The sequence below is a fragment of the Mobula birostris genome, chromosome 4 (genome assembly GCF_030028105.1).
Source record: "Mobula birostris isolate sMobBir1 chromosome 4, sMobBir1.hap1, whole genome shotgun sequence".
In the NCBI taxonomy this organism is placed as follows: domain Eukaryota; kingdom Metazoa; phylum Chordata; class Chondrichthyes; order Myliobatiformes; family Myliobatidae; genus Mobula; species Mobula birostris.
Window position 1 is genome coordinate 11,527,713 of NC_092373.1, and position 24,715 is coordinate 11,552,427.

The 24,715-nt window shown below is 43.4% G+C and overlaps 1 protein-coding gene across 3 annotated transcripts in view; it reads left to right on the forward strand.

The window, feature by feature from the left end:
- Nucleotides 1-234: 234 nt before the first annotated feature.
- Nucleotides 235-24,715, forward strand: part of LOC140196166 (ski-like protein) — a 112,811-nt gene continuing 88,330 nt past the window's right edge. For all 3 annotated transcript variants that reach the window (XM_072254918.1, XM_072254920.1, XM_072254919.1), the window contains exon 1: nucleotides 235-2,278. In XM_072254918.1, the coding sequence (XP_072111019.1) occupies nucleotides 1,166-2,278 (1,113 nt within the window). In that variant the 5' untranslated portion in view covers nucleotides 235-1,165. The remainder of the gene's footprint in view (nucleotides 2,279-24,715) is intronic.

Here is a 24,715-nt window from a genome sequence, read left to right on the forward strand (position 1 = left end):
CCGCCGCACATCACGTGATCACGAGACTGGCGGTCCCCGCCCCACCTCCCCCTCCAATCCGCGGCGCGTCTCTGCGTGCGACGTGGGCGTTTCAGGGTGGGCGAGCGCTGACGTCGCCACGTTCTGCGCGGCGGTGACGTCACGCCAACGGTGTCAATGGCCGTGGCGGAGGGCAAGGTGCGAGCGTGTCGCTGAGGGGAGGGGATAGTGGTGGGGGGGGAGTTAGGGGTGGGAGGGGGTGGAGAGAAGGAGGAGATCCGGTCCGATCTAAACCTCTGCTCACCGTGACGATCTCAACAGCTCGCAGGCGGCGGCAGGGGAAAGGTTTCCAGAAAGGAGGGAGACTCGACTGGTGACAGCCCCCACCCGGCGTCCAGCGACCCGAGGCCCGAGGCCCGGGACCGGCAGCAGGCTGCATCGGTAGCTGCCTTGAAGAGGGGTCGCGTCCAGCTTGTCAGACGTCAATCAGCAGGGTTCTCCTCCTACCGCCCTCTCCACCTCCCCTCACCCACCTTCCCACCCCATCGCCTTCATCCTCCACTGGAGGGTGGAAGAGGTTCCTATTGGGAATACAAACCGTCGGCAGAACGATCAGCAACTGGAAGGATTATCCCGCCCCTGTCCACTGTCTGTCGTCATTGACCCGCAGCCGGAGCAGGTTGGGCTTGCAAGTCAGCCGTGTGAAGGGAGAGGATTGTTTAAATTCGGCCGTGGGACTGTTCGGCGCGCATTTGGCACATCCCACGTGAATTAGCGCTCCGGCTCCAAGTGCTTTGGTTGGAAGGTGTTTTTCCTTCTGTCTGGCCACGGATCACAAATCAGTGCTGAGTAATTTAATAGAAAGGCAGGTTGCTTCGCCACCTGCTGAGCAGATCGTCTGTGTGTGTGTGTCTGGATGTCTGTCTGTCTGTATGTGTGTGTGGTCTTTGTATCATTGGTGGGATTGGATTAATGCAACGCGGATATTTCAACGTGGGAGCAATCAAGTCTGATCCTTTGGCTGAAGTAACAGAGACTTTTGAGAAATTGTTCAATGATGTGTGACCACAATATGTTGAAACGCACGCAGAAGATCATTGTCTCCTGATTCTTACAGGAACGCGCCACTTTCAGATTGTGTCTGGAAATCTAACAAGCACGCTGTCTGGCTGTTTTCCCAGTGAACATGGCAAGTGCACAAGGAGCTTTGCGAGTGAGAGATGGAATAACCTTGGGTGAAGTAATGGTGAAGAAAGAGCCTCTGTGTGATGCACTAGGAGAGAGACGCAGTGCAGGAAAGGCATTGGATGGTAGAATTACAAACATGCCCAGAGCCCATGGGGTGAAGCAGGAATGCGGCCAAGCCCCAGGAGACGAGGAGACATCAGGTACAGATGCAATTATGTCCAAAGCATGCCTGCTGTCTGGAGTCCGTCCCTTGGATCTTAACCCAGCCCTGAAACACACCTTGGCACAGTTCCATCTAAGCAGTCAGAGCTCACTTGGTGGGCCAGCAGCGTTCTCAGCCCGTTGTTCCCAAGAATGTATGTCGCCAGGAGTGCTTGTGCCCATGAGATCACCCCCTGCATTGCCTGGCCCACTGCTTATCCCCTCAGACAGTTCGACTGAACTCACACACACCTTACTTGAGGGAGAGACTATCTCATGCTTCATGGTTGGTGGAGAGAAGAGGTTATGTTTGCCACAGGTCTTAAATTCAGTGCTTCGAGACTTCTCGCTACAACAGATCAATGCTGTATGTGATGAATTGTACATTTATTGTTCAAGGTGTACAGCAGAACAGCTACAGATTCTCAAGGTCCTGGGCATCTTGCCTTTCAACGCTCCATCCTGTGGACTTATAACCCAGACTGATGCTCAGAGGTTATGCAATGCCCTGGTTCACCCTGGTACCCTGCCCCCTGAAGCCAGCCGACTCCCTGGAAAAGCAGGCCTTTCCCAGTTGCAGAACGGGTCCAGCTTTGAGGTCGAGCATTGGTGTCTTGGGAAATGCCAAGGTTTATTTGTGCCACACCTTTACATCCACCCTGATGCCGCCTGTATTCAGTGTGTGGACTGTCACATGATGTTTTCCCCACAGAAGTTTGTGTTGCACTCACACAGGTTACCGGATAAGAGAACCTGCCACTGGGGCTTTGATTCGGCCAAATGGCGCTGCTACGTGCAGCTGAGCCGTAAATATGTAGAAGCATCAGATGAAGCACTTTTTAAAAAGTATCTTGAAGAAATGAAAGGACGTTTCAACTTCAGTAGCCAGCGAAAAAGAATGCTTGCAAAGGTACGTTCAAAATTTAAATTTGAAGTAAACAAGATATGTATATGTGTATTTATGTAATGCCTTCTTGGGTGTTCCCTATTAATGTAGACCCAGTGAAATAATTTTGCATTGTAGTCACATTGGAAATATGGCAGCTAATTAAATAACCCCAGCAAACTCCCACAAGTAAAGTAACACATATAAAATGCTGGAGGAACTCAGCAGATCGGGCAGCATCTGTGGAAAGGAATGAAGAGTTGACGTTTTGAGCTGAAACCCTTCATCTGGACTGGATCTAGGCCCGAAATGTCAACTATTCATTTCTTTCCATAGATACTGTCTGACCTGCTGAGTTCCTCCTGCATTTTATACATGTTACGCTGGATTTTCAACGTCTCTAGGCTCTTGTTGTTTCCATCAAGCAGAAATATTAAAATTTCTGCTTGATGGAAATATGAAATCACACACTCTGCGATTCAGGAACAGCTTCTTCCCCTCTGCCATCCAATTCCTAAATGGACATTGAACCCTTGGACACTACCTCACTTTTTTAAAAAAAATGGTATTTCTGTGTTTTGCACGATTTTTAATCTATTCAATATAAGTATACTGTATAAAGTATACTGAATAGATTTACTTATTTTTTTTCTTCTATATTATGTATTGTATTGAACCGCTGCTACTAAGTTAACAAATTTCCCGTCACATGCCGGTGATAATAAACCTGATTCTGATTCTGGTTCTGAAAATGAGGAGGAAAGGTTTTTTAATGATGTTCAGTGGAATAGCTGAGCATTGACCTTTCACAGAGCATTGTGGCATAGATTAAATGAGATTTATTTATCAATTATGTACACTGAAGCATACAGTGAAATCTGAGGATGTGCTGGGGCAACCTGCAAGAGTCACCCATTATTTACATTCAGTGTGTGAGCAAACAGGACTTTGGTTTACTATTTCTTTTGTCTACAATGTATTCTCTGTTGCAGTGGAATATTAGCATGGATTTTTATTTATTTAGAGATACAATGTGGAACAGGTCCTTCCCGCCCAACGAACTGTGCAACCCAGCATTCCACTTATTTAACCCTATCCTATTCACAGAACAATTTACAATGACCAATTAACCTGTTAACCGGTACGTCTTTGGGCTGTGGGAGGAAACTGGAGCTCCCAGAGGAAAACCACATGGGCACAGGGAGAACGTATAAACTCCTTACAGCTGCTGTCGGAATTGAACTCCAAATTCTGATGCCATGAGCTGCAACAGTGTCACACTAACTTCTACGCTACCATGATGTCCTTTCATGATCTAGGTTCTTGACTGGATGAACCCACAATAATCTGGCTAAGGGCATGAGTACATCTGACTGATCTATAATGGACACTTCATGTAAATAAATAACTTCAGAGTCAATGTTTGTTGCTCAGTTAACATACTGAACATCTGGCCATACTTCTCATTGGATCTTCTAACACAGGCTGCCTTGCTTCCCAATTTCAAGTGTAACAATGTTCAAAGAAGTACCTAATTGCTTTACAGTGATGTGAGGCTATGAATGTGCCACTGTACTAGGTACATCTGTACACCTGCTTGTTTATGCAAATATCTAATTGGCCAATCGTCTGGCAGCAACTCAATGCATAAAAGCATGTAGACATGGTCAAGAGGTTCAGTTGTTGTTCACACCAACCATCAGAATGGGGAGGAAATGTGATCTAAGTGACTTTGACCATGAAATGATTGTTGGTGCCAGATGGGGTGATTTGCATCTCTCAGAAACAGCTGATCTGGTATTTTCACGCACAGCCTCCAGAGTTTATAGAGAATGGTGCGAGAAACATTAAGTGAGCAGCAGTTCTGTGGGCAAAAATGGCTTGTTAATGAGAGAGGTCAGAGGAAAATGGCCAGATTGTTTCAGGTTGACAGGAAGGTGACAGTACCTCAGATAACCATGCATTACAACAGTGGTGTGTAGAAGAGCATTTCTGAACGCACAACATGTAACACCTTCAAGTGGATGGGCTACAACAGCATATCATGTGCATACACCCTGTGGCCACTTTATTAGGTAGATGTGGTAACTGGGCGCTGCAGTGGATTAGACCTTGACTTTTCATTTCTGGGACTTGAGTTCAAATCCAGTCCAAGATGACACTATTTAAGTCTCCACAAACTTACTGACCTACTGAATAATCCTATAAAAAAGTGCTTCAGACAATCTCAGTCGTTTTCTTCAGAGTATCAGCCTCCTCCATAAAACTGCCGCTGGTCTGCAGACATACGACCACATGTGGAGAATGATAAACAGACCATCGCACTCACTCGGAATTACAGCTGGAGCTTGTTAAGGAAAAGAGGAATATCTCCTATCCATCTGAATTTCAGATCCATGGTGATGTAAGAGTGCTTGATGTCGACAGTGGGTCCTGGAGAAAATGGCCATCTCCTGTTGCACAGATTCATTCTGAAAGAACCCTGAGAAGTGGTGGAAGGGGGATTATTATGTATTTGTTAGAAAAAAAGACTTGGTGTCTTGGGATAGCTAGATAGCTGATCCTTCAGTGTCGGCTTTTCCTAACATTGTGAAGCAGAAGTCACCAAGCACTGGTTTGTTTGCCCACTAATAGGGAGCGTGAGCCTGGTTTAGACAGGTTAGCTTTACCCCGTTGATAATGTGCTTTTGCACTTATTGAATATTCTAGTTTCCTGTATTTAAGATGGCTAGATGTGTCCAGTGAATTATAGATTGGTCATTTTAACCTGGGTAATAGGGAATGTAATTGAAATGTAAAGAGAGAAGAACGCTTGGAGATAAAGGTCTCTTCTGTATAGTTTTCATCAGGGGAAATCCTGCTTTTCTTTTTTGATTGAGATCAGGTGTTCCCAACCTTTTTTATGCCATGGACCCCTACCATTAACCAAGGATTCCGTGGACCCCAGGTTGGGAACCCCTGACACATGATTGTGGCGAAAGTAGAAGGATATGGACATTGTGTACGTAGAAGAGATTAGTTCAGTCAGCCATTTGATTACTAATTTAATTTGTTTGGCACCGCATTGTGGGCCAGAATGCCTGTATCTGTAGTGTACTGTTCAATGTTCAATTTTCTTGAGGTGGAAATGGAAGTGGTGTGGACACAGAAACGTGCCTTCAATTCTCCATACCATTTACATTTTTGCCCATTGACATGAAACCCCTTTTTACCAGGTGTCTCTAGAAACATGGCTGGTTAGTCCCTTGCTTTCAAGCCAATGGACTCAGCGGTGAGAAAACCACCTTTCTTGAACTCTGTGTACATCCAGGGTCGATATGACTTGGGTCCCACCAGACCGAGAGAGCCGGAATGTATTCTGAATGAATACTGTATAAATGCTGCCCACTTACAATTACCCATTGGCAGAAATAACAGATCGTACACTGCTTACAATTATAAAGAAAGTATATTTATAAATTTCAGCTTTATCAAACAGTTATTCGGAAAAAAGAAAAGAAAAAAAATGGGCCTATCATAGTTAACCCAGTCCAGATGTGCACATAAGTTGGAGCTCATCTTGAAGTTGACTTTTACTCACCTGCCGGACCCACAGTCTGTGTGAAAGCACACACCACCTTCCGAATGTCGCTCAAAATCCACCTCGAACAAATGGGCTCCCTCATGAGAGTGTTGGTACTTCCTCCTTGTAGCCATTCATCGGTATGAAATACCTTGTGCAAAAGGGATGACATCCTCAGCCATCTCTCCTCCTGTCTTCTCCCAGCTCCTACCAAAAAGACCTCGACCCACACCAGTGTCTTGTCACCAAAACCTCTCAGCCAAGTGCTGTCTAGAACCATCTCCCAATTCCACCATCCTTATTGGCTGACATAACATTCCTAAGTTGAACAACACAGCCCCTTATCTTTAGCTCAAAGCCAAACATGCTAAAAGCAGAACAGAGCTGCTAAAATGAAATACCTATAGCATAACAGTTCAGTACACTAGTCCCATTAGCCTGCATTGGATCTGTTTCTTTCTATGCCTTGTATAGAAAGTGTCTGCCTAAATGTGTCTTAAACATAGAGAATGCATCTCACTCCACCATCTGAGAGATACCAGACAGGTAACTTTTTCCACACGGAGGGTAGTGAGTAGCTGGAATGAACTGTGAAAGGAAGTGGTCGAGGCTGGTACAACTGCAACATTTTGGAGGCATTTGGACTGGTGCGTGGTGGAGAAGGCCTTGGAGGGTTGTGGGCTGAATGTGGTCAACTGGCACCTGCAGGGAGGATGCTGTGGTCGGCATGGACTAATTGGGATTGTTTGCTTGCTCTATTACTCTGTCACTATCACTATCACTGGCAGTGAGTTGCAAGTATCAACCACATTGTGTGCAAAATAAAAATCCCCTCTGTCATTCCTTTCCCTTTTGTCTCTGATACTCCTACAATGAGAAAAAGATTCTATAGGTGCCTCTTATAATTTTATATACCTCCATCAGGTCACCTCCCAGTCTCCTTTGCTTCAGGGGGAAGCAAACTCAGCCTGTTCAATCTCTCCTCACAACTAAAATTATCCAATGCAGGCAATATCCTGGTGAACTTCCTCTGCACTCCCTCCAGCGTTATCACAGCCTACAGTGTGGCGACCAGAACTGAACACATTACTCCAAGTGGGGCCTATATAGGGTTTTGTCAAGTTGCAATGTAATGATCCAGTTCTTGCAATCTAAGCTCTCAACTATGAAGGCAAGCATGCCATGTATCTTTCTTTTAACCACTATCTGCCTGTGTTTCCACTTTCAGGGAGCTGTGGACTTGCACTTCAAGATCTCTCTCTTGATCCATGGACCCCTTGATTAATAATAGTGATCCATGGCACAAAAAGGCTGGGAACTCCTGCTTTAAGCCCTAGTAGTTACTCTATACGTTCTATCCTATTTGACTGCCGGAAATGCATTGACAGGTTAGACAGATGTAATCAATAGATCAAGTTCAAGCTTATTTTCATTCAACCATATACATGTATACTGCCAAACGATACAAAGTTCTTCTAGACCAAGGTGTACAACACAGTACATAAAACTCACACACAGCATATAAAGTAATATTACCACAAATAAACTAACAAATATTAAAATATATTCCAGAAGATTGAAGTTTATCATAAGGTGCATTAAAACACAAGCTAAAAGGTGAATAGTATAACGCTACTGGCGCTTCATACGTGATGAGACCTGGGTGCTGGTAGGGTTTTCAGTAGTCTCACGGTCTGGGGGGAAAAGCTATTTCCCATCTTAACAGTCCTAATAGTAAATGAGCTTCAATACCAGACCGTTGAATATGGTCAGAAAATATGGAGTCAGGAGGCAGGTAGAATGGATTACAGCTGGCATCAGGATGTACCTCTCTAAATGTATTTTAAATGATCTAATAGTACCTGCCTCAATAGGTCCCCTGGCAACTTCTTCCATATGCCTACTAGCCTCTGTGTGAAAAATGTTTCCCCTCCGTTCTCTTTAAAATCTTTCTGTTCTCAATTTAAAGCTATGCTCTCTAGCTTTAGACTCCCCTACCCACGGGAAAAAAAACTGCAAACGTTCACTTTGTTTATCCCTAACTGTGAGTTGAAGGCCCAATGTCCTGGAGGCTGGATCCTGACCTGAGGTTGGAGGACTGTCTTGTGTGTACATGGGAGGGTGGAACGGGGCACGTTCTGTTGCTCCTGTTGTTATTGCTTGTGTTCTACTGAACATTGTGGACGTGTTATGTTGGCGCCAGAATGTGTGGTGACACTTGCAGCTGCCCCCAGCACATCATTAGGTTATGTTGGTTGTTAACACAGAGGACATATTTCACTTTATATCTTTCTTTTTTTTTTGTAATGTATTTTTTATTGAAGTTCATCATCAAACAAACTTTCCATGAGATGTATTTCAGATACTGTACATATATTATATAGTCATATTTGTCACAAATCTCCACATAATATTTATCTGAGGTATACAATCATAGAAAGGATGGTTATCACAGGAGAGCCCAACTTTAAATGTATGGATGGGAATTACAATGGACATTTACAAAATGGAGAAGATAACAGCATATGTTAATCATAAGTTGGAACAATTTGATTCATACTGGGGAAAAATGGTTTAACTACATAACACCTCATAGGCCTGACTTTATTCTCACAAGTCAATGAATATGCAAAAAAAAGTTCACTGTATCTTTCAATGTACATATGATAAATAAACAAACCTAAGTATGCATCCCTATGTGTAACAACAGAACCTTGTGAATAATAATGTAGTTCAGCCGAATCAACATTGATATATGTAAACAGTACCATGTTTGACTAATTCTCAATTCCATTGTGGATATGAATAGTAAAATTGATACGGTGAAGCAATGGGTGAGGTATAATCATAAACTCGTGAGATTGTGCAGATGCTGGAAATCCAGATAAACTCATGCAAAATGCTGGGAAAACTCAAGAGATCAGGCAGCATCTAAGGAAATGAATGAACAGTCAACGTTTTAGGCCAAGACCCTTCATCTGGACTTGGCTCGAAATGTTGGCTGTTTATTTATTGTCATAGGTGCAGCCTGTCCTGTGTTCCTCCAGCATTTTGTGTGTGTGTGTGTTACAATTGGTGTGGTATATTAATATTTTCATTACGCTTGTCATAATGTTGCTCTTGGAGGTTGGTCAGTAATGTTAGAGTACATGTTATGTGCTAATATATGATAATGGGCTAATATATTTTGCACAAAAAATTGGTTATTGAACTGAAGGCAAAATGTGGAATAAACCAATTCTACATTCGTTGACTAACTGTGAAGAGTGGGAGTATGACAGGGATCAATTCTTTGTGACCCTGGTATTCACAATCTACACTCATTGGCATTACATAAAAGCATGCAGACATGGTCGAGAGGTTCAGTTGTTCAGACCAAACATCAGAATGGGGGAAGAAATGTGATCTAAGTGACTTTGACTGTGGAATGATTGTTGGTGTCAGAGTATCTCAGAATCTGTTCATCTCCTGGGATTTTCAAGCACAGTAGTCTCTAGAGTTTACAGAGAATGGTGCGACAAAACAAAAACAAAATCCAGTGTGTGTCAGTTCTTTGGGTAAAAATGCCTTGTTAATGAGAGCTCAGAAGAGAATGGCCAGATCTCTTCTGCTTCAAGCTGACAGGAGGGTGACAGTAACTCAAATAACCATGCATTACAACAGTGGTGTGAAGAAGAGCAACTCTGAATGCTCAACAAGTCGAACCTTGAAGTGGATGGGCTACACCAGCAAAGATGATTAAGTGTATATCAGTGTTTTGGCCAAGGGGACCAAATGCCTTATTTTCAAATTTGTCAGTGATACAAAGCTAAATGGGATTATGAGAATAAATTTAATGGGGCTTTTTGCTGGATAGACAAGTTGAGTGTGTGTGTGAGGATGTGGAAGAATAGTCATAGTCATACTTTATTGATCCCGAGGGAAATTTGGTTTCGTTACAGTTGCACCAACCAAGAACAGAGTATAAATATAGCCATATAAAACCATAAATAATTAAATAATAGTATGTAAATTATGCCAGGAAATAAGTCCAGGACCAGCCTATTGGCTCAGGGTGTCTGACCCTCCAAGGGAGGAGTTGTAAAGTTTGATGGCCACAGGCAGGAATGACTTCCTATAACGCTCAGTGTTGCATCTTGGTGGAATGAGTCTCTGGCTGAATGTACTCCTGTGCCCACCCAGTACATTATGTAGTGGATGGGAGACATTGTCCAAGATGGCATGCAACTTGGACAGCATCCTCTTTTCAGACACCACCGTCAGAGAGTCCAGTTCCATCCCCACAACATCACTGGCCTTACGAATGAGTTTGTTGATTCTGTTGGTGTCTGCTACCCTCAGCCTGCTGCCCCAGCACACAACAGCACAGACTTGTAGAACATCCCCAGCGTTGTCCGACAGATGTCAAGGGACCTCAGTCTCCTCAGGAAATAGAGACGGCTCTGATCCTTCTTGTAGACAGCCTCAGTGTTCTTTGACCAGTCCGGTTTATTGTCAATTCGTATCCCCAGGTATTTGTAATCCTCCACCATGTCCACACTGACCCCCTGGATGGAAACAGGGGTCACCAGTGCCTTAGCCCTCCTCAGGTCCACCACCAGCTCCTTAGTCTTTTCCACATTAAGCTGCAGATAATTCTGCTCACACCATGTGACAAAGTTTCCTACCGTGGCCCTGTACTCAACCTCATCTCCCTTGCTGATGCATCCAACTATGGCAGAGTCATCAGAAAACTTCTGAAGATGACAAGACTCTGCAGTAGTTGATGTCCGAGGTGTAAATGGTGAAGAGAAAGGGAGACAAGACAGTCCCCTGTGGAGCCCCAGTGCTGCTGATCACTCTGTCTGACACACAGTGCAAGCACATGTACTGTGGTCTGCCAGTCAGGTAATCAATAATCCATGACACTAGGAAAGCATCCACCTTTCCTGGGAGGTCATCCGTTTTGAGGAACATAACAGAATGGCAAGAGTGTTTAGAATATAGAAAACCTACAGCACAATATAAGCCCTTTGGCCCACAATGCTGTGCCGAACATGTACTTACTTTAGAAATTACCTAGGGTTACCCATAGCCCTCTAGTTTTCTAAGCTCCATGTACCTGTCCAGGAGTCTCTTAAAAGACCCTATTGTATCCGCCTCCACCACTGTCGCCGGCAGCCCAGTCCACGCACTCACCACTCTCTTGTGTGTTAAAAAAAAACAACTTACCCCTGACATCTCCTGTACCTACCTTCAAGCACCTTACCCCTTACATCTCCTGTATCTACCTCCAATCACCTTAAAATTGTGCCCTGGGAAAAAGCCTCTGACTATCCACACAATCAATGCCTTTCTTCATCTTATACACCTCTATCAGGTCACCTCTCATCCTCCGTTGCTCCAAGTAGAAAAGGCCAAGTTCACTCAACCTATTCTCATAAGGCAAGCTCCCCAATCCAGGCAACATCTTTGTAAGCCTCCTCTGCACCCTTTCTATAGTTTCCACATCCTTCTGTAATGAGGTGATCAGAACTGAGCGCAGTACTCCAAGTGGGGTCTGACCAGGGTCTTATATAGCTGTAACATTACCTCTTGGCTCTTGAACTCAATCCCACATTTGATGAAGGCCAGTACATCGTATGCTTTCTTAACCACCCAGTCAACTGCGCAGCAGTTTTGAGTGTCCTATGGACTCGGACCTCAAGATCCCTCTGATCCTCCATACTGTAGAGAGTCTTACCATTAATACTATATTCTGCCATCATATTTGACCTATCAAAATGAACCACCTCACAATTATTTGGGTTAAACTCCATCTGCCACTTCTCAGCCCAGTTTTGCGTTGTATTGATGTCCTGCTGTAACCTCTGACAGCCCTCCACACTATTCAGAACACTTCCAACCTTTGTGTCATGAGCAAATTTACTAACCCATCCCTGCACTTCCTCATCTAGGTCATTTATAAAAATTATGAAGAGCAGGGGTCCCAGAACAGATCCTTGAGACACACCACTGGTCACCAACCTCTATGCGGAATATGACCCACCTACAACAACTCTTTTCCTTCTGTGGGCCAGCCAATTCTGGATCCTCAAAGCAAGATCCCCTTCGATCCAGTGCCTCCTTACTTTCTCAATAAGCCTTGCATGGGGTACCTTATTAAATGCCTTGCTGAAATCCATATACACTACATCTAATGCTTTACCTTCATCAATATGTTTAGTCACATCCTCAAAAAATTCAATCAGGCTCGTAAGGCACAACCTGCCTTTGACAGAGCCATGCTGACTATTCCTAATCATATTATGCTTCTCCAATTGTTCATAAATCCTGACTCTCAGGATCTTCTCCATCAACTTACCAACCACTGAAGTGAGACTCACTGGTTTGTTGAAAGGTAATGAACTGAGTAATGTTGCTATTCAAAGAGATATCACTGCCCCTACGTACAAGTCACTGAAAATTAATGTGCAGGAGTAGGAGGGGATTAAGGTTTTGTAATGAGGGAGTACGATTATAAGGAAGAGGAATCTATACTATTGTTGTATAGTCTTGATGAGCATACATCTGGATCTCTGTTGTCATATTGGTCTACATAACTGAGATATATACTCTTGAGAAAAGTTTCTGGCAAGATGGCGAAGCGACTGGTCACAGCAGCTTCTACAGGTTCAACAAAAGGTGCTACCATTCCACTTAAACGTACTTCTAATGATCACAAGATCCTGCTATACATTAAGAACTTAAAAGTGCCATCAGCGAGTTGCTCACTGGCGGAGAAAATGAAGGAGCTGCACAACGATTTACAGTCAAGTAGTGAGTGGCCGTCATAATCACTTTTCTTGTGGTTGCGAGACCCCTTTGGACATTGTTAATCTGATATGTCGCAAGTTCAATTTGCTGATTTATTGGATGAGAGCGGTGGGGGGGGATGGAGGGGGCCTAGTCCTCGATCCTAGCAAGGACTAGGTTTGAAGCCTCGGTGCTGCCTGTTTGTATCCACCCAGAGTGAGGGGACAGTGCCATCACGTTTCGCAAGGGGTGGTGTGGCGTGGTGTCTAGAATGGAGTCGGAGTTGCTCGCCCAGGGTTTCACTCGGCAGGAGACGAACTCTGTTGTTGCCGACTGCAGGTTTTTCTTTTTTGGCTGCACTCAGTGGACTCAGGGCTTCAAGCTGCGGGGGTTGCTTTTCAGCTACCGGAGCAAGAAGCAACTTCAAATGCATTGAGGGTCTGGACTAATGACATACATATTTGTGGTTGTGTTTTTATTAATACTTTACATGTGCTTGTATATGCGAGGACTGGGCCTCAAAGCTATGGTGTCGCCTAGTGGGCGTTGGGGGCTGGTGGACAAATGATATTGGTGGGCTGTTGGGGGGGTGGGTGTGTTCTGGGCTATATATACGCATTATTCTGTGTTGTATTTTTACTGATATTCTATATGTGTTTATTGATTTGTACGTGGAGGACTGGGCATCAAACCATTGCATCGTGGGGTTGTGGACATTGGGACTCTTTATTACATGATTGTGATCTTGCGTGTGCTTACTGTGGGTGACTGTTGGTAATGTGTCTTTGCACCTTGATCCCATAGTGACACAGTCTCATTTGGCGTATTCATGAGTATTCATGTATGGTTAAGTGATGATTAAACTTCAATTGAGTATGAAAGATTCATTAGACTGGTTCCAAGGATGGCAGGTCTGCCATAAGACAAGGGATTGAGGAGACCGGGACTGTATTCCTTAGAGTTTAGAAAATATTCAATTGATATACTGAAACATAGGAAAGCTTTCAAGGTACCAGATGACTGAAGGATGGCAAAATGCTGGAGGAACTCAGCGGGTCAGGCAACATCTGCCTAGAGGGAAAAACAGCAAGGGCATAGAATACAAGAATTGGGTCATTACATCGCCACTTTACAAAACCCTGTAAAGGCCCCATTTGGAGTATTAAGTTCAGTTTTGGTCGCCGCACTGCAGGAAACATGTGATTGTGCTGTAGAGAGTGCAGAGGAAGTTCACCAGTATGTTGTCTGCATTGGATAAATTATGAGAATGTCTGCAGATATTGGAAATCCAAAGTAACACACAAAATGCTGGAGGAATTCAGCAGGTCAGGCAGCATCTATGGAAATGAATTAACAGTCAGTGTTCCAGTCCGAAACCCTTCAGTACTGAAAAGGAAGGAGGAAGATTCCAGAATAAGAAGTTCAGGGGAAGGGGAAGGAGGTGAGCTAGAATGGACAGGAATGGTAAAGGACTTGAGAAGAAGGAATTTGATAGGAGAAGAGAATGGACCATTGGGAAATAAAGGAGAGGAGGAGGGGACCCAGGGGGAGATGATAGCCAGGTGAGAAGAGGTAAAAGGCTAGAGAAGGGAATAAAAGAAGGAGGAGGGGATAAAACAATTTTTACTGGAAGGCGAAATTGATATTCATGACCTCAAGTTAGAGGCTACCCAGACAGAATATAAGGTGTTGCTTTCTAGCCTGAGAGAGGCCTCATCTTGGCACAGCAGGAGGCTGTGGATGGCATGTCGAAACGGGAATTGGAATTAAAATGTTTGGCGACCGGGAAGTTCTGCTTTTGGAGGATGGAATGCAGGTGCTTGACGAAGCAGTCCCCCAATTTACAATAGGTCTCACCAATGTCGAGGAGGCTGCCTCGGGAACACTGGACACAATAGATGAGCGCAGCAGATTCCCAGGTGAAGTGTTGCCTCACCTGGAAGGAATGTTTTGGGCCTTGAATGGAGGTGAGGAAGGAGGTAAATGGGTACATGTCGTACTTAGGCCACTTACAGGGATAAGTGCTGGGAGGGACGAGTGGACAAAAGAATCATAGAGGAAGTGATCCCTGCGGAAAGGATGGTGGGTGAAGGTAAAGGAATGTTTAGTGGAATCCCTTTGGAGAAGGTGCAATTTGCAGAGGACAATGTGTTGAATGTGGAGGCTCGTGGGGTGGTAGGTGAGTACAAGAGGAACTCTTATCACTGTTAAGGCCGCGGGAATATGGGGTGAGCGCGGATGTTTGGGAAAAGGAGGGGTTGCAGATGAGGGCAACAACAATGGTGAAGGAAGGGAAACCCCGTTCTTTGAAGAAGGAAGACATCTCTGATGTGGCGGAGGTGAAGGAACTGAGAAAAGGGAATAACATTTTTATAGGAGAAAGAGTGGGAAGAGGTATAGACAAGATAACTGGGAATCAGTAGGTTTATAAAAGATGATGGTTGACAGTTTATTTCCAGAGATGGAGACAGAGAGATTGAGAAAAGGCCAGGAGGTATATAGGTAACCCAAAGGAGGTATGTAAAATTATAAGAGGCACTCATGAAGTAGATAGATCTATTTTTGTAAATGGGCATAGGTTTCAAGTGAGAGGAATGAATTTTATAGGGGATTTGAGGAGATTTCGTTTGCATACTAAGTGGTTGATATGTGGAATTTGCTGCTGGGTAAATGTAATAGATTTATTGTGCTGGACTGTTAGAACACATAAGCAATCCCAACCGGTCCATGCTGACCACAGCATCCCTCCTCCTGATTCATTTGCCCACATTTGGTCCACAACCGTCCAAGGCCTTCCCCCACCTGTCCAAATGCCTCTGAAATGTTGAGAATAGTTGATGGGCTGAATGGCTTAAGTCTGCTGGTAGGCTGTATGGAAGTGTTGCTGTTGTACCCACCTCGACCACTTTCTCTGGCAGCTCAGGTACTCACTACACTCTGTATAAAGAAGTTACCTCTCAAATGCTGGAGTGAAATGCATTCTTTCTATTTAAGACATATTTCTATGCCTTGTATAGAAAGATACAATCTAATGTAGGCAAATGGCTAGTGTAGATGGTTAAAAATGTCAATGGCATGGAGATCTGAAGGGCATGTTTCTGTATACACAGCTCTTCTATTCCCGTTGAAACCCTATTGAATGTTGGAGGCCTTGTTAGAGTAGATGTAGAACAGATGTTTCCTATGGTGGGAGAGTCTAAGACCAGAGGGGACAGCCTCAGAATAGAGAGATGTCCATTTAGAATGGAGATGAGAAGGAATTTCTTTTGCCAGAGAGTGGTAAATCTGTGGAATTCATTGCCACAGGTGGCTGTGGAGGCAAGGTCATTAGGAATATTTAAGGCAGGGGTTTATAACTTTTTAATTAGTCAGGGCATGAAGGGATACGGGGAGAACGCAGCAGATTGGGGCTGAGAGGGAAATCGATCAACCATGATGAAATGGCAGAGCAGACTCGATGGGCCAAATAACCTAACTCTGTTCCTATATCTTATGGTCTTGTGGTATGCTTAGATTTTGATGAGGAAAGACAGGAGGAGGCTGGATTGGAATATAACCACTGACCTGGGTTGGTTAGACTAAGCTTTTTTGTGGTCCATATACTGCATAATCCAATGTATGCAATGCAGTGCAACTGGGATGAGACCCTGGTTTATAACAATATAAAATGGGACGTGTTAGCCAGTTTGTTAGATGCATAAAGAATGCATTTAATTAGCAGTATAAGAACAATGATTTGCTCTTGGTGGCTTTACCATCATATGTGCCGCATTCAATATTGCTAAAATAAATTACATGGCAACTATTGACTGACATGCTTTGTCAACTGACTTCATTGTCTAAACCCCTTTAGAATGTACGGAAAGGGACATTAAAGTGATTGTAGAACTGAAGTCTTTTGTATAAAGAAGTAGCAATTCACAGGTATACTTGACATTGAACTATATGCAATATTTTGTAAACAATGAGCCTTGATTTCACTGGGCTGGGAAATAAATTATGGGCACACAGGTTTACACTTAATTTTATGTGGCTGAAGTTTAGAAACGTTACTGGGTACACATTGCACTTCAAGTTTACTGACATTCAATTGTACACATGTATACGAATAAATGAAACAATGTGCCCATGGCTGCCTCTTCTGCCATGATGTTGCCCCTCAGATGTTGGAAGATTAACATCTCATATTCCCTCTAGGTAGCCTCCAATCTGATGGCATGAACTTCTCCAACTTTCGGTATTTTTCCCCTTCCCCTTCTCTCTTCTCATTTCCCAGCCTAGCATCTTACCTCTTCTCACCAGCCTATCACCTCTCCCTGGTGCCCCTCTTCCTTTCTCCCGTGATCTACTCTCCTCTCTTGTCAGATTCCTTCTTCTCTAGCCCTTTGCCTTTTCTACTTTTCTCAGCTTCTTGCTTCATCTCCCCTCCTCCTCCCATCTGGCTTCACCTTCTAGCTTGTCCTCCTTCTCAGTTCCCTCCCCCCCACCACCTTATGCTGGCTTCTTCCCTCCCTTCCTTTCCAGTCCTGATGAAGATTCTTGGTTCAAAATATTGACTGTCTATTCCTTTCCATAGATGCTGCCTGACCTGTTGTGTTCCTCCAGCATTTTCTGTGTGTTGCTCTGGGTTTTTAGCATCTGCAGGATCTCTTCTGTTTAACATCCCTCTGGGACCGAGGTGCAGAACACAGTACATATATCACATACAGCACATACAATAGTGTTAACAGACAATTTAAAAATCTTTAAATGTACAAACTAACTTGAAGGTTACAAAGTGAATATGGTCATGCATTTTATGTACCTGTATATTTTCGTTGGACTATTGACCTCTGTTGCCTTTTAAGACCATAAGATATAGGAGCAGAAGTAGGCCATTTGGCCCATCGAGTCTGCTCCGCCATTCAATCATGGCTGATCCAATTCTTCCAGTTATCCCATCTTCCCTGTCTTCTCCCCATACCCTTTGATGCCATGTAATCAAGAACCTATCTATCTCTGCCTTAAATACACCCATTGACTTGGCCACCACAGCCCCTCGAGGCAACAAATTCCACAGATTTACCACCCACTGACCAAAGTAGTTTTTCCACATCTCTGTTCTAAATGGACATACTTCAATCCTGAAGTTGTGCCCTCTTGTCCTAGAGTCCCCTACCATGGGAAATAACTGCCATATCTAATCTGTTCAGGCCTTTCACATTCAGAATGATTCCATGAGATCCCCCCTCATTCTCCTGAACTCCAGGGAATTCAGCTCAAGAGCCGCCAGACGTTCCTCATATGGTAACCCTTTCATTCCTGGAATTATTCTTGTGAATCCTCTCTGAACCCTCTCCAATGTCAGTATATCCTTTCTAAAATAAGGAGCCCAAAACTGCAAAACTGTAAAACTGTGTGGTCTCATGAATGCCTTATAGAGCCTCAACATCACATCCTTGCTTTTATATTCTATACCTCTAGAAATGAATGCCAACATTGCATTTGCCGCCTTCACCATCGACTCAGCCTGGAGGTTAACCGTTAGGGTATTCTGCACAAGGACTCCTAAGTCCCTTTGCATCTCTTCATTTTAAATTCTCTCCCCATCTAAATAATAGTCTGCCCGTTTATTTCTTCCACCAAAGTGCATGACCATACACTTTCCAACATTGTATTTCATTTGCTACTTCTTTGCCCATTCTCCTAAACTATCTAAGTCTGTCTGCAGGCTCTCTGTTTCCTCAACACTACGTGCTCCTCCACCTGTCTTTGTATCATCGGCAAACTTAGCCACAAATCCATTAATCCCATAGTCCAAATCATTGTAGTTCCAACACAGACCCCTGTGGAACACCACTGGTAACCGGCAGTCAGCCAGAATAGGATCCCTTTATTCCCACTCTCTGCTTTCTGCCGATCAACCAATGCTCCACCCATGCTAATAACTTTCCTGTAATTTCATGGGCTCTTATCTTACTAAGCAGCCTCCTGTGCGGCACCTTGTTAAAGGCTTTCTGAAAATCCAAGTACACCACATCCACAGCATCTCCTTTGTCTACCCTGCTTGTAATCTCCTCAAAAAATTGCGGTAGGTTAGTCAGGCAGGATTTCCTTTCAGGAAACTATTTGGCCTATCTTGTCATGTGCCTCCAGGTACAGTGTAATCTCATCCCTAACTATCGATTCCAACAACTTTCCAACCACCAATATCAGGCTAACAGTTCTATAGTTTCGTTTCTGCTGCCACCCACCCTTAAATAGCGGAGTAACATTTACAATTTTCCAGTCATCTGGTACAATGTCAGGATCTATCGATTCTTGAAGGATCATTGTTAATGCCCCCGCAATTTCTCCATCTACTTCCTTCAGAACCCGAGGGTGCATTCCATCAGGTCCAGGATATTTAAAGGACACCTCTATGAAATGAACATCCTTTGTCATATCAGGTATTCGTTCAGGCAATCCCAATGGCTTGGAGAGAATGAACAACACAGTCCATCACAGGTTACGACCTAGCCAACATTGAGCATGTCTGCGAGGAGTGCTGTGGCAGTAAAGCAGCATCGATCATCAAGGATTCCCACCATCCAGGTCATGCTCTTCTCTTAACTGCTGCCATCAGGAAGGAGGTACAGGAATCTTAGGATTCAGGCCACCAGGTTCAGGAACAGTTATAACCCCTCAACCATCATCTCCTGAACCAGAATGGATAACTTCAGCCATCCCAACACTGATTCCACAGCCTATGGGCTCACTGTCAAGGACACTACAAATCCTCTCCTCATTATAATTTATTACTTACTTGTCTGATTATTATTTTGAGATTTTTTATTTGCACTATTTGTTGTTCTTTGCACATTGGTTGTTTGTCCATCTTTGTGTGTAGTTGTTCATTGACCTGTGAATGCCCACAAGAAAATGAATCTCAGGGAAGAATATGATGACATAATTGTGTCAGCTTATCCTTTTATTCCTTGTGTGCATATCTGGGTGAAGAGGTTTCTCACCATGTTGGTTCAGAATAGCCAAGCACTTACCCTAAAACTGTAGGCTTTCCAGCCAGGGGAAACAGTTTCTAAGGCTGCCTCTGTGCATAAGTTTCCTTATGATTTTCAGACATTACAGTGAGATCTTTTCTCTGTCTTTTAAATTTGAGAGTTGTAGTAGTAGTGCGATCACTCGACTTGAGTATGATGTTCTCCTAAGGGGTTATTCCTAATGGAGAATGCCTGTGCGTGACCTTAACGCGGGGAGGATGCACGGGCAGCCACCACACGATCGGAGTCTGGGTCCAGTGGCACGAAATACAAGACAACTGGGGACCCTTCGCTGCTGAAGTGTTGACTGCTATTGCAATGTGTCATCTTCTGCCAGCTCCACCAATGAAGTCTTGGTTGGATTTCTTCTTGTCTGGAGTCCTGCTAGGAGCCAAGCTCCAGAAAGCATCGCTCTCAGGATTTCCGGAACTTACAAGCCTCTCCACCACGACAAGGTGATGATCCTTGGAGGGGGAGTCTAGAGTTAAACCATGTAAACTCTAGAGTATATAGGCCAGGTAGGGTAGTGGTTAGTGTAATGTGATGAAGATCGGGGCTCAGGCCCGCTGTTGTCTGTAAAGAATCTGTGTGCTCTCTCTGTGACCAAATAGGCTTCCTCCAGGTGCTGTTGTTTCCTCCCACATTCCAAAGATGTATGGTTAGGGTTAGTGAGTTGTGGACATGCTATGTTGGTGCCCTCAGCACATCACAAACGATGATACAAACGACGCATGTCACTGTATGCTTTGATGTGTATGTGATAAATGAAGCTAATCTTTATCTTTAAAGAAGCTATTTTTTTTGGAAGAGTGTAGATGAAATTGAAAGTTGCAAATGTTAGAAAGAACTGGGTGAAATTTTAAGCAGCCAAAATTAATAATGTTGGAAATAGCAGGTTTGGCAGCATTTATGGAGAGAGAAACATGATACTGTAATGGTTCGCACAGTGTTATTACCGTACGATACAGGAACAGAATTGGGCCATTTGGCCCATTGAGTCGGCTCCACCATTTCATCATGGCTGATCCAATTTTCCTCTCAGCCCGCAAGCTCTGGGCATTGGAGTTCGGAGTTCAATTCCAGTACAGTCTTTAAGGAGTTTGTGCATTTTCCCTGTGGGTTTCCTCCAGTGCTCCCAATTTCCTCCCATAGTCCATAGATGTACCAGTTAGTAGGTTAATTGGTCATTGTGAATTGCCCTATCATTAGGCTCGGGTTAATCAAGTGGGTGGCACACCTTGTTGGTTCAGAAGGGCCAGTTTCATGCTGCATTGCTAAATAAATTTCAAATTGGTGACCTTTCATAAGATCAAGAATTTTAAGTTCACCCGGATTGATTGAGTGACATCAGGATGCCCCAGGGAGGTTCGGCGGGCTCTTCTTTAGAAGCTGAAGGTAATGTAATTTTCTTTCTAAAGGTGCTGTAAAGGTGTAAAAATGCTTTTGTGGTTGACAGTGCAAAAGGGGAACAGGAAGCACAAGTGTCAGTAAGTAATCTCAGTGGGCCTGATGTGTAACCACTGGTTAAGGCTGCGACAACCACAAATGTTTTGCGTGGGATCAAGTGAGAAGGAATGACTCAATATTGTCCTTTACCGCCTACCTCTCCATCCTGTCCCATTCTGACATCATTGGCATTTCCAGCTCGTTACAGGGCTATTGTATTAGTATTTCCCCTGACCCAGGATGGCTCCTGAATCAGAATCAGGTTTAATATCACTGACATGTCATGAAATCTGTTGTTTTGCGGCAGAAATACAGTGCAATACATTATAATAAAAAACTATAAATTACAATAAGAAATAGTGCATATAGAGGGCAAAAAAAGTAATATAGTGTTCATGGGTTCATTGTCCATTCAGAATTCTGATTGTGGAGGGGAAGAAGCTGTTCCTAAATCGTTGGGTGTACGTACCTCTTCCTGGAGAGTGGCAAAGAAAAGAGGGCATGTCCTGGGTGATGACTAAGCCAATGCCATCATGAGCACTAGCCTCCTTAGCATTGAGGGCATCTTCAAAAGGCGATGCCTGGAAAAGGTAGCATCCATCACGGTGTAATGGGTGCTTATTTGAGTTACTGTTGCCTTTCTGTCAGCTTGAACCAGTATGGCCATTCTCCTCTGACCTCTCTCATTAACGAGATGTGTTTGCCCGCAGAGTTGTTACTTATTGGATGTTATATTGTCTTTTGCACCATTCTCTTTAAATTCTAGAGACTGCATGAAAATCCCAGGAGATCAGCAGTTTCTTAGATACTCAAACCACCCTGTCCATGGTCAAAGTCACTTACATCACATTTCTTCCCTTTTCTGATGTTTGGGCTGAACAAGAACCTCTTGACCCCGTCTGCATGCTTTCATACATTGAGTTGCTGCCACATGATTGGCTGATTTGCTTTAACAAGCAGGTGTACAAACATACCTAATAAAGTGGCCACTGAGCATAATTGCTTCTTTTTCCATTATGTACTGTTCGTAATGGTGTAGTATTTCTATTGAAAATTTTCCCTTGAGGTAACAGGCATGATTTAAAACTGTTGCACACACAATTATCAAAGTGCTTACATAATGGCATCTTGTCACAAGTACTGTATCTTCTCAATATGACTATGATTTACCACTCTTGTTGTTTGATCAGCCTGCTGGTGGAGAATATTAAAATTCTATGGAAAGAGGAAATAGGAGAGAAATATAATACCTTCCTGCAGAGAGCTCTAATTATATCCTGGGGGAACCAGTTTAAAACTTGTAGCTGTTCATAAGGTGGAGGAAGTGGAGTACTGATGAAGGGTCTTGACTCAAAACGTCAGCTCTTTATTCCTTTCCATAGATGCTGAGTTTGTGAGTGAGTTACTTTGGAAAATGGTTTAAAAGGTTATTCACACTTCATCAGTGTATAGCTTTAAGAGCTCCTAAACAGGGAGTCTTATTACAGGGAATGCTTTCCTCACAGCTTTGGATAAACTGGGACATTCTTGCCTGTACAGCCAAAGAGGTAAAATAAAAATTTCAACAAAAATACTAGTAAATTTTACAGTATTTTACAATGGGCGCATACGGTAGTTTGTTTGGACCACTCTTGGAATATCATGTTCAGTTTTGGTCGCGTTATTGTAGGAAGGATGCAAAAGTTTTAGAGAGGGTGCAGAGGAGATCTACCAGGAAGCTGCCTGGACTAGAGAGCATGTCTTATGAGGAAAGGTTGAGCGAGGTTTTTCTTTTGGAGGGAAGGAGGATGAGAGGTGACTTGATAGAGCTGCACAAGATAATAAGAGGCATGGATCAAATGGCTAGCCAGGGATGTTTTCCCAGCATGGAAATGGCTAATAGAAGAGGACATAATTTTAAGGTGATTGGAGGAAGGTATAGGAAGGGTGTCAGAGGTAAGTTCTGCACACTGAGAGCAGTGGGTATGTGGCTGGTGATAGAGGCTGATGCATTAGGAGCATTTAATGACTCTTAGATAGACATGTGGATGATATAAAAATGGACTGATATGTCGGAGGGAAGGTTGGGTTGATCTTGGAGTAGGTTAAGAGGTTGGCACAACATTGTAGGCTGAAGGGCCTGTACTGTGTTGTAGTATTCTATGTTCTAAACTTTGGTTAGCTAAGGAATGTAATCAGGTACACATTAGTCAGCTGCATTAAAAGGCAAAATAGATGTGGCAGGATGATTGACCTACTCCTGATCCAAAGCTCCTTGTAGTTAGTCATGCTAAAGGTTGCATTGGTTTATTGACATCATGGACTACAGCCCTTGAGAAAATTGAAGCTTTTGGAACAAAAATCTCAAAGTAAAACTCTTGTAAGCATAGTTTCCTCTATTAAATGGGAAACGTTAACTAAAAAAAAATAAAACCCCCATCTTTCATTTCCCTTCCAAGTTGATACAAAACCAGGTGGGAGGACAATGTGAAGAGGCTTCAAGAAAATATATTCAAGTGGTTGAGAACATGTTGCCTGTAATATAATGTGGAAAGATGCAATTCAATCCATTTTAATGTACACAGCCTAAAAGCAGAGCCACCAGTGCACAGGTCTGACTAAAGCTGCAGAAGGTTGTAGACTGCCAGCTCCATCATGGGCACTAGCCACCCCACCATTCAAGGACTTTTTCAAAAGGTGATGCCTCAAGAAGATGGCATCTATCATTAAGGACCCTCACCATCCAAGATGTGCCTTCTTCTCATTATTATTGAGGGAGGAGATAGAGGAAACTGAAGTCACACAGTGTGTTAGGAATAGTTTCTTCCCCTCTGCCATCAGATTTCTGAATAGACAAGGAACCCATGAAATCCAGCTCACTATCTTGTTCTTGTTTCACACTATTGATGTATTTATTTATTTATAAAAGTATTTCTTATTCTAATATAATAATTTTTTATGTATAGCACCACCTTTGCTGCCGAAAAACAACATATTTCATGACATGTCAGTGATAATTCTGATTCTAAATCTAAAACGATAAGTGATTGGGAAATGTTGGTTTGTAAGGTACTTAGATGTCTGTACACCAGTCATCGAAGATTACCATTGTAGATACAGCAAGCATTATGGAAGGCAAAAAATATGCTCTCCATTATGAGAGCATTTGAGTATAAGATTAATGGCATCTTATACAAATAAATAAAGCCTTGGAAAGACTGCATTGGAAATATTTTTTGGGTCTTGTAACATAAATAATCTTGATATCACACACACATGTTGGAGGAACTGAGTAAGTCAGGCAGCATCTATGGAGGGCAATAAACAGTTGCTGTTTTGGGCTGAGACCCTTCATCAGGTCAGACACTGCTGACTTACTGAATTCCTCCTGCATTTTGTGTTTAGATCTCCAGCATCTGCAGAATCTCTTGAATTTAATACTCTTGGCAGTGTAGTGAAGAAAGATTAGTCAGACAGGTTCCTGGGAAGGTGGGTTTGTATTATAGCAGAAAACGGCCACACTGAGTTGAGATTCTCTAATGTTTAAAAGAATTGGAGATGATTTTAGAAAGTTGTCACAGGGTTTGATAGGTTAGATGCAGGGAGGATGTTTCTGCACGCTGAGTAGTCATCTAGAACTTGAAATACTCGACTACTCTGGCATCAGAAACCTCCTCCCTG